This window comes from Prionailurus bengalensis, chromosome D4 (genome assembly GCF_016509475.1).
Source record: "Prionailurus bengalensis isolate Pbe53 chromosome D4, Fcat_Pben_1.1_paternal_pri, whole genome shotgun sequence".
Lineage (NCBI taxonomy): Eukaryota > Metazoa > Chordata > Mammalia > Carnivora > Felidae > Prionailurus > Prionailurus bengalensis.
The window spans coordinates 92,538,963-92,549,051 of NC_057359.1; the positions used below are offsets into that span (position 1 = coordinate 92,538,963).

The 10,089-nt window shown below is 63.1% G+C and overlaps 1 protein-coding gene across 3 annotated transcripts; it reads left to right on the forward strand.

The window, feature by feature from the left end:
- The first annotated feature begins 5,443 nt into the window (after positions 1–5,443).
- On the forward strand, positions 5,444–10,089 carry LOC122474327 (skin secretory protein xP2-like). 3 transcript variants are annotated; one of them, XM_043565201.1, is made up of 3 exons: positions 5,444–5,605; positions 6,023–6,272; positions 9,908–10,089. In XM_043565201.1, the coding sequence occupies exons 1-3, from the start codon at positions 5,468–5,470 to the stop codon at positions 10,006–10,008; spliced, it is 489 nt and encodes a 162-aa protein (XP_043421136.1). In that variant the 5' UTR covers positions 5,444–5,467; the 3' UTR covers positions 10,009–10,089. The 3 variants fall into 3 exon arrangements, with proteins under 3 accessions (XP_043421136.1, XP_043421137.1, XP_043421135.1); XM_043565202.1 differs by having other exon boundaries at positions 6,023–6,209; XM_043565200.1 differs by lacking the exon at positions 9,908–10,089 and adding an exon at positions 6,578–7,090.

Sequence of the window (10,089 nt, forward strand, 5' to 3'; positions counted from 1 at the left end):
TTGCGCATTCGAAGGTCTCCAACCACAGGGGCTGAGTGGGGTGCTTCTCTAGAATGGGGGTGCCTGTGATACACACGGGGGCATTTGAGGATCCCCTGGCCATCAGCCTGGCGTGGCTCCCCTCATGGGCATGTTCCCTGGAGACAATGTCCCCCCCCACACCTCTTCTCTCCCCCAACCTCTGTCACCTCCAGGGTCCACTCATCCTTTGACCCCCACGCGGGTGGTTAGTTACTGGGGGGCGGGGGACTGTGTTTCCATGCAGTTGCGTGGACCTGTGCCCACTCGGGGATGCCCAGAGGAAAGGACCCCACACGGGATGGGTTCAGTGGTCCTCCAGGATCTTAGAGGCTCTCATTCCCTCGAAAACCCCCTGGGAAAGTGAAGCCCTGGCCTAGGAGCCCGAAACCTCCCCCAGCCCCTCTAGGCTCTGCTCACCTGGTGGGTCCCCGGCCAGTCCCTGCCTCTCCTGGCCTCAGTTTCCCGACTGTTCCACGAGCGCTTGGAGGAGGAGCTTCACCAGTCCGGCTAGGGTGGCCCCTGGCTCCCACCTTCGGGCAGGATGTGGTGCGGGAGCCTTGTGGGCGGGGAGGTGCTCCCAGCAAAGGTCGAGGCAGGTGGAGCCTGCACAGGTGCACCGGGACCAAGGGACTGCGCACACGGGACCACCTCGCGGCAGGAGCCCACAGACACCTGGGGTCGCACGTATCCGATCTCCACCGCCCGCTCAGTGACCCTCATATCCTCTTAGGCCTGGGGCCACGGCCACTCCACCCAGGCAGGGTGGCTGGACGCAGCGGGTATGGAGACATGGGGGCAAGAGGGAAGTGAGACAGACCCCCACCCTGCTGACCTGGCCCCCACACTCCACTCCACTGTTCATCCGGGTGCCTGGCTGAGCAGGGGGAGGGGGAGGTGGACACGAGTCTGGGCAGGGAGAGGTCAGGCCGCCTTTCCCTCCTCCTCATCTCCTCCCCCTGCCTTCCCGAGAGCCCCCTCCCCCTGCAAGCTCCCCCACTTCGGACACCTTCCCCTCCCTGCTTTCATCCCCCACACACCCACCGGAGGTGGGAGCCGCCGACCCCATCTTCCAAAAAGAGCACCGAGGTCCCAGAAGCTGGCATAGAGCTTGCGTGTCACAGGACTCTGACGTGGCCCCGCTGTGGGTGTGAGCCCGGGTCGCTCTGACCCGAAGCGTGGGCTTTCTCAGGACCCCGAGGAGGTGACCTCTGAAGCCAGCCTTAGAGATGAGGGTGCTCTGTTTGGGAGCCGTGGAGCGGGGCGGTGGTAGCAGGGGGCTCGAGGGGCAGGGATGGTGGGCTCCCTGGGGGAGGAAAACACTAGGGAGGGGGGAGGGTAACACCCTGGGGAGGGCATCTGGCCCAGTTCACTTGGGGCTCCGGACGTCAGGTAAGGAGTCGGGGGTCACCGCAGCTTGCCAGGTGCAGGCGACGTGACCAGGCATTGTCGTCAGAGCCATGGCATCCTAGATCTGGAGGGAGCTCGCGGGCTTGGTATTTGCCCCCAGGCAAGCATGGATTCCCAAGCACCAGACTGGGAGGACGATGTTGCCTCAGTCTCCTCCTCTGTAGAGCAGAGCAGGTCGTCGCCTCCTCCTGGGGCTGGATTCCCCGGCAGGTCCAGAGATGGTCTCCTGTCAGAGGAGTTGTTCAAGTGAGGTCTGTACTCGGAGAGGTCTCGGAGAGGGGACCAAGGGACATGCCCCCTGCCAGCTCGGCAGATGCTCTCGTCCAAGCTGCTGATCCTCACGTCCAGGCCGGCACCAGTGATGCGGTGTCGCCCGCCGGCTGGGGGGACAGGGGCAGTGAGGAGCTGTGCCTGCGGACCCTGAGACACAGAGCTCGTGTGCGCCCAAGGCTGCCCCGGGGCGTGTGGAGGCTGAGGCTGAGCTGACGCCTGATGTCTCTGGGAAGGACCAGGAGGAGAGCCCGGGCCCTGGGGTCTCCGGGAGGGACCGGGAGGACAGCCAGGGACCTGGGGTTTCCGGGAGGCACCAGGAGGACATCCTGGGCCCTGGGGTCTCTGGGAGTGAATGGGAGGACAGGCAGGGCCCTGGGGTCTCTGGGGGGGACTGGGAGGACAGCCTGGGTCCTGTGGTCTCCGGGAGGGACTGGGAGGACAGCGCAGGCCCTGGAGTCTCTGGGAAGGACCGGGAGGACAGCCCGGGCCCTGGGGTCCCGCCTTGTTCCTGCCATGGGAGGGGTCAGTCTGCATCACCCATTTCACAGAGCAGGAGAGTGAGGCCCAGAGAAGGGAGGCAGGTGTTTCTGGGCACAGGGCTGGTCAGCAGAGAGCTGGAATACCACCTCCGGAGCCCCCGCCAGCCCGGGCAGGGACCCCCCGAGTCGAGGGTGATCCTTCCCCTTGTGCCTGGCCACTCATTCTTCCCAGACCTTGACGGTGGCCTGTTCCTTTGGCCACAGATATGGCTGGCCGACCAGGAGGGAGTCCAGCAGGTAGGACAGGTGTAGCTACAGGGCACAGGGACACCTGTGAGCTACCAGGAGCCACATTGTGGTCTCTGTCCCCGAACCTGCCCGGCAGCTGGGGTCCAGGTGCCCTAGGGGTCGGCACACACCAGGGTCTGGGCTGAGCAGGAGGCCATGACCTCAAGGAGACTCCACTCGGCCCTCTCCTGGCTCCTGCCCGGTCTCACCTGTCCTCCCTGAGGGGCTCCAGGGCCCGGATCCAGGCCCCTGATGGCTGCTTGGGCTCCAGCCGGGAAAGATGTAGAGCCTGTGGAGCAGCTGGACCTCTTGGGGCTGGAGGGAGGACTGGCCACCGACGGGGCCTCGGCTGGGGAGGACACGTGCCTCTTGGGGTGAGGAATGGGCTGATACCCGGTGCCGGGGTCACGGCTCATGTATACAAAGGGCTGAAATCACTGAGTGCCCGGGGGATGCCCAGTTACAGTAGCTCCCTGACACTTGGTCATCCTGGAGTTGGCCCCCGGCCTCCCCGGGCAGCTTGCCACCCTCTGACTCCTCACAGGGCTGCAGCCAGGCACAGGCTGGAACCGTGTCCAACGTCCTGCCAGGAAGACAAGGCGGAAGGAGGAAAGGAGAAGGGCAAGGGGTGGACCGACTTCTCCCTGCCCTGAGTCGGCCTCCACTGCTGCCTCCAGGAGGCCTGGCCCAGCCATGCCCCAGGGTCCATGCACCTGGACCCCCGGGGTGGAGTCTGCGGTCCAGGCCAGCTGGGTGGGGTGGGTATAGTCACTGGCCATCTTGTCCCCAGATGTCCAACCCACCTTGCCTCGCACCCTGAGGCCTGCCTGGCAGGGGCGGGCGTGGTTCTGAGGCTCAGGAGAGGTTTGGTTCCCAGAGCAGTTGGCAGAGGTGGGAACGTGGGTGACCAGCCAGGTGGGGAACGGTTCGATTCATGCACATCACCGGTCCGTCTGGATCATCTACAGGTGCTGAGTGCGGGTCCCTGGCCACACCTGGCCTCCGCACAACCCATCCTTCCCTGTGGAGGGAGGCCTGGGTACCCGGGGCACCTCCCCTCCACCTACCCCTGGGGGCGAGCCTGGGCCATGGCCACGCTGATGCACTTCCCCATCTGACCCCCAGGGACAGAGGGACCCTGAGGAATGGCAAGGTCTGGCCCGGGACAAGGGAGGTGTGCAGGGTCCAAGGAGCAGGTCTCCAGTCCTAGGCCAGCCTCTACCCCCCATGGGGTTCCCCTGGGAATGAGAGCCCCTGAGATGATCAGGGGTCCCTATCCACCCCGTCCCTGTGAGGCTGTGACCTCTGGGCATCTCCAGAAAGGCGCGTGTACACACACACACACACACACACACAAACACACACACACATATTCTGACTGTCCCACTGGAGATCAGAAGGGAGTCCCCACTGGGAGGGCGTGGGTAATAGGGGGAAAGAAGAGAAAGGCTGGAGGCAGTGGGGCCATGGGACAGGGACATCAGGATTCCTGGCAATAGCCCGGGACCCACAGCATAGGGAGGGACACATGCCAGCTGAGGGTCAGTGGGTCCCCAAGGTGTCCAGGAGGAATGGCAAGAACTAGGGAAGACAGGGTCTGGGGTCCTGTGTCCACCACGCTGGGCCCCTGGAGCTAGGAAGTGTGGACAGGGCTACGGCACAGAAGGACTCAGCTTCCTCCTCCTAAACTGGGCTGTGTCGACAGTGTCCCAAGGGTCCCACAGGCTCATAGACGACTCTGTGTCCTGGGATCTTCATCCCTGGCCCTCTGTTCTCCCCTCCTGGGAAAATGCTTCCTACTCCCTCAAGGTCCTTCGGAGCGGAGGGCAGCCTATGGGCCTGGAGGACCGAGGACCTGGGTTTGCAGCACGTGGCCGAGCAGTGGACCCTGGTGTGGACACCGAGGTCAAGAGCCTCCTTGTTGGAGCCTCGGGTCCTCATTAGGAAGTGGTTCCCCAGGCAGAGCCCTGGCTGGGGAGAGGAGGCCTCGTGAGGGACCTGAGCACCGGGCCAGGGGAGGGACACGGGCCACAAGGGAGGCTTCTGAGGGTTGTCACCTGGACCCTGGAGCCCACAGGACCTGCGCCTATGAGACACAAAGACAGAGACAGAGCCCGAGGCAGAGACAGAGAATGGACCCACGAGAGGAAACCAGAAATTCCATGAATCGGCCCAGAAATGACACCCGGTCATCATATTCTAGCCCTTAGAACTCGGTCACACGGGCCGTCCACCCGGGAGGGGAGGGGGTGACAGAGGCACGTGGGACCAGGATTCGGGAAGGCGGGGAGCCACAGTGGGGACCGCCCAGCACGTAGGCCCAGACCAGGCTCTTGGACCTGAGCCCAAATGTAATGGGGCCCCTGGAGTGCATGTCCGGAGGGCACAGGCTGTGAACGAGTTCACCTCCACCTTCCCCCGGGCCTGGGACCCAAGCAGGAGGGGTGGCTGTACCTGGACCCGGAGAAGACCCAGGCCCGCGTGAGTGTGTCCGTGCCAGGCCCACCCTTTCCTCGTCCTTCCACGATCACGTGTGCCCACGAGCCTCATGGGATAGCAGGCACGGGACGTGTCTACAGGTGGCTCCCTGATGGCGCCCCTACGAGTAGATGCCACAAGGACCCCACTGTGCAGACGGGTGACCGGGGGCCCCAGGAGGCACAATGCAGGGTCCCAGCACTGGTCAGGGGGAAAACCCAGGTCTGAACCCAGCTCTGTGGCCCCAAAGCCGCGGCCCCGGCTGCACCAGGCCTCGCGGGGACGTGTCTGGGCTGTGTTGGTGTCACTGTAGGGACAGGGCATGGGGTGGAGGGGAGCCCTTTGCAGCCTGGGAGGGGCTCTTGTAGGAGCAGGAAGCCGGGTAAGGGGACCCCAGGAAGTGACCTCACCTCCCTGGTAACAGAGCCCAACAGAACTCGGAACCCGGGTCACCAGGCACCCACATTCTGGAGACAGCGCCCGACTGGGCTCATTTGTCGGGATACCTTCGCCTGACGAACATGTTCTCCTGTTGTGTGCCCGTGTCCCGCGGCTGCCGGCTCGGGGGAGCCCGTGGCCGCGACCCTTCCCGACCCTGGAGACAGTGGGTCAGGTCGTGCACAGGACGCCTCAGGTCTCTAGCTCGCAGGGACCCAAAGGTAACACAGGAGACCCAGAGACATCCAGTCCAGCCCGACACCGCTCTGATCTGACCTGTGCGGCCCCACGTCCCCTCCCGTGTGTATGTGTGTGTGTGTGTAAGGAGGGGTCGTGTGTGGAGGGCCCACCTGAGCAGGAGCAGGCTGATGAAGGGGTCAGATGCCTGGTGGGTGGGTCATGCTCACAACCCAGGTCAAGGCTGGCTAGGAGGGACAGGGTGTGCTGGAGTGGCCCTCTTGTCCCAACGTTCATCCCGAGCCCTGTAGGTGGATGTCACTGTGCTCCGGGTGCAGGTCTGTGCACACTCAGGTCTGTGTCCGATCTGAGAGCTGCAGGGGGAGAGGGCGGAAGGACACTGAGGTGGCCGGGCGGGGCTGTGATGTCTCCGGGCCGTCCGCGGGTCACTGTCTTTACAGAAATCAACCGATGAAATCGGGAAACGATTGGCGGAATCTGGATTCGCCCGCCCTACAGAGTTGTGCGTGTGCCCCGTCGCCCAGGAGGGCCACCCTGGACCCGTGGAGAGAGTGGCTGCAGGGAGGTTTTGGGAAGCAGAGCCTGGAGTTGGCCTGGGAAGGCCTCCTCCAGCGCCCCGGCCCCGCCGTAAGGTCTTCGTTCACCGGTCCTGGGACCAGTACTTGGAGTCCCCGGAGTCAGAGCCCGAGGGTGAGAAGGCTGGGGGTGGGCGATGGGGGTGCACGGGGCCCGGGTGGTGCTGGGCCACCCTGGGAGGAGCCCCCGCGGGCTGGTGTGGGGCCAGGAGCGGACTGAGAGCCCCGGGCTGCGGACTGCAGGGTGCAGAGGTCCTCGTGTGGGATCTTGGCCACGGCTTCTCGGGGAGGCTCCAGGGTGAGTTGTGTCTCTGCAAAGGCCCCTGGAGAGGCCGGCGCTGGGTGGGGTGGGGGACCGTCCCTCCTCTCACCCTGAGGCCTTCGGAGCCGCTGCAACCATCACTCTGTTTTCTTCTCAAGAGTCCGGTGCAGGAGCAAAAGCCGGGTCGGCTCCAGAGCCCGGCCCAAAGGCATCAGGGGCCTCGGCGTATCTGCAGGCAGGCGAGGTATCTGGAGCGACTCCTGCAGGGGCCCGGGAGCCAGCAGGTGACCTGGGACCTGTGCGGGGACAGCGGGCACCTGAGCAGAGTCAGCTGGGTCCTGCTTCTGCTGGCTCCACTGTTCCCGCTGTTGCTCCCAACACTGCTCCTGCCATCGCCCTTCTCCCCGCCCCTGCCACTGCCCTTGATCCCACATGGATGTCGGCCAAAAATCAAGGGGTTGAAGACCTATACAGGGTGCTTTTTTTATCTTATTTCATTTTTTGTTTATTATATTTTATTTCAAATGCATTCTCCAATCCCTGATCCCGACCCCCCACCAAAATGTCTCTTCCTCATCTCCCTTATCCTTTTTCTCTTCTATTTTTTAGCTGTTATGTTATTTGTTCATTAGTTATAATCTATATTAATCTTCAATAAAATGTTTTATTTATTTTACGTTGTGCAATTCCTGAGCACTGGGTACGCTCACAACGCTGTGAACCACGCCACAGAATTTTGCTGCAGAATATCTCGATCCCCAAGGGTCACCGTGTACCCGGAGCCCTCACTCCCCTTTCGTGCCCCCTCCAGCCCCTGGGAACCCCCAGTCTGCTTCTCTCCATGTTCCGTTCCCTAGTCTGGAGGTTTCCTTCAAGTGGAATCTTGTAAGAGATACCTTTGGGTCCGCACCGACTTTTCAGATGGGACAGATTCATTTTTGTACTTTGTGGTCGTTTGAAATAGACTTTTTCTCGTTTGATATTGAAATCACAATGGATTAAGGATTAGGTGGGAATATGGAGGCCCCTTCGGTGACAATGGGCACGGTCTCGGGGTGGAGACCCCTGTGCGTGCTGTGACACCACAGCCTGAAGCCAGACAGGACACGGCGGGTCCTCCCGTGGCCCAAACAGAAACCGGGAGATGCAGAAGGCCGGACGGTCACACCACAGAGGGGAGAGCATCCCTCACGACCCAGGGCCAGAACGGTTCACAGGCCTCTGGGCCAAATAATGCTCCAAAGCCAGTGCGTTCCCCGGGATGGAGGCCAGACCTGTCCCAGTCCAAGGGGAGGCGACTCCCACGGGAGCAGGCGTCAGAGATGCGGGTCGTCCCGGGGAGGGACTCAGGCAAGTGAGACCCAAGGGAGGCAGCGATGGCCACCTTCAGACGGGCAGGTTTCTGGTCTAGGGACCGGCAGCCCAGGTGACAACGTGAGGAAGCTGAGGCCCCAGCCGATCCCCAGCGAGAAGTCCTCGTCCTGCAGGGGACCGGCTGGCCCAGTACTGGGAGAGCCCAGAGCCCGGGGTCAGCCCTTCCCCAGCCCCATGTGGGGCCCCAGGCAGGTTGGTCAGCTCTGCTCCCCTGATTCAGTGGGTAGGGGCCCTCGGCAGGTGGTGGGGTTTCCCAGGAGGAGGGACCCCGAGCCCCAGGACGCCAAGATGCACGCCTGCGGGTAGGACAATCCAAAGTCAAGGAGATGGGCTTCCTGACCCAGTCGTCTTACTAGTGACCCAGGCTGTGCTATTAGCCTCGGTGTCCCCATCTGTGACATGGGGACGTAACGGGCCTTGTAGATGGGTTGTCGCATTCCCTGAGAGATGAGGTGAATCGTGGCCTGGTGCCTGGAGGACATAAAGGGGCCACCTGGAAGGCTGTCCCAGAGTCTCCCAGGGCACAGGATTCCGGAAGCCCCTCCTTGGCCCCTGCCCGCTGTCCCCCTTCTGGGAACACTCAGCGTTGTTTGTGGAGGAGGTGGAGACGATCCAGGAGGTCAACAGGTCCCACGTGGAGGAAGGTCAGCGCTGGAGGGACAGAAGGACGTGTCCCGTGCCCCCTTCCAGGGCCTGAGCTGTGACGCCCTCTGACCTGACCTGGTGTGGACCCCGCTTCTGTGGTTTCACTCCCTCCCTCCATCCCTCCCTCCTTCCCTCCCTCCTTCCCTCCCTCCTTCCCTCCCTCCTTCCGTAATTCAGCCGGGATCTCAGGTGCCTGCCGTGTGCCGACCGCCGTGACCTCATCGGTTTGCACGACCCAACGGGGTCCCCCACGTGGCATCTTCCTTGGCACGGTCTGAATGTTCCTGGCCGTGTTCCCTCTGGCGAGTCTGGGAGGGAGGCCTCTGCCCATGTTCCCGGCAAGGAAACACGAGTCCAGAAGGTCCAGACGACCTGCCCCAAGTGCCAGTGTGTGGAGCCTGGACAGAGGGTGGTCCCTGAGCAGAGGAGGACTTGGGCCCACGCAGCCCGGAAGAGGAGGGGGAGCACCATGGCGGCCTGGAGCTCAGGGCTTCTGGGAGACGGTGTCCTAACCAGACTGGCTCTGTCCCCAGCGCCGTGGGGGTACCCGCGCTCCCTGGGGCACGTGGCCCTGGCTGGCAGGAGAGGAGGTGCCTCTGGGGCAGGACAGGCCCTCAGGCAGAGCGGAGGGTCGCAAGTGCTCCCCAAGGGGCAGGTGGACCCGGGCGCCCTGAGGTGGCATCACCGGGACAGCGGTGCCTGCGGCTGGGGTCCCCATACCTGTCCCCTCCTCGGGCCCAGCAAAGGCCCGTCTGCATGGCGTTGACCCCCAAACACAAAGTCTGGGCCAGGAACCACCCTCTTCAAGGCCTTGCCCCCATTCTCTCTGCCCACCTCAAGTTACAAAAATGGACAATAGTTCAGGTGGTGGTGGATGCCCTGAGATGTTTGTGTTTCTGACCCACGTTGTGACGTCGCTGTGTCCGGCCGGTCGTGGAGTCGCGGAGAAGCAGGTGGAACATCTGGCAGCCACCAGGACCCGGCCCTGCAGGGGGCGGGGCTTGGCTCCAATGGAAGGTTGGCGACCCGCCCACCGTTCAGTTCTGCAGCCCCCGCTCCCCGAGCCTCATCTTTGCTGCTCCGTGAAGCTGCTACTGTTTGCTTTTCGGGGCTGTGACTTGTCTGAACCGCGTGAGGTCTGTTTCCTTTGTTGTGTGTGGCCCCTGGAGTCTCTGTGCGGCCAACTCAGGGGTCCCTCAGCGGCCTGGCAGAGAGGTCGCCCGCGTCTCTAAGTTATAGAGAGGAGGTTCCCACAACCTTGCCCTCGGGTTCGAATAATGTTGGAGCGGCTCAGAGAACTCAGACAAGCCTGTCACCTCCTAGATCGCCCGTTTGTCACACAGGACAGCACTCGGGACCAGCCGGGCGGAAGGGATGGGGAGCACAGGGCAAGGTGCAGCGGAGGCTCGGAGCCCCCTGCTCTCTGCCCATCATCTGTGCTTCCTGACCGATCGGGTCCTTCCTCCCAGCTCATCTCGTAACGCCAGCCAAAGACCCTGAGGGCAGCCAAACTAACCCTCAAGCAACAGGGACGGACGTCCCTGACGTCAGCAAGACCCCGCGGGATTGACCCCAAGACAGCGATCGACCCGACCTTCACTGTCCACCTCAAGCACCCATGACCATTGTCCTAGATTGTCCTCATGTAAAA

What these genes read in the sequence shown, in the direction of transcription:
- LOC122474327 (XM_043565200.1), top strand. Translation starts at nt 5,468, where the DNA reads ATGTTCTCCTGTTGTGTGCCCGTGTCCCGCGGCTGCCGGCTCGGGGGA. An exon ending in TAGCTCGCAGGGACCCAAAG is followed by an intron (nt 5,606 to 6,022) that starts GTAACACAGGAG and finishes CTGTCTTTACAG; the next exon opens with AAATCAACCGATGAAATCGG. An exon ending in CCCGGAGTCAGAGCCCGAGG is followed by an intron (nt 6,273 to 6,577) that starts GTGAGAAGGCTG and finishes TTTCTTCTCAAG; the next exon opens with AGTCCGGTGCAGGAGCAAAA.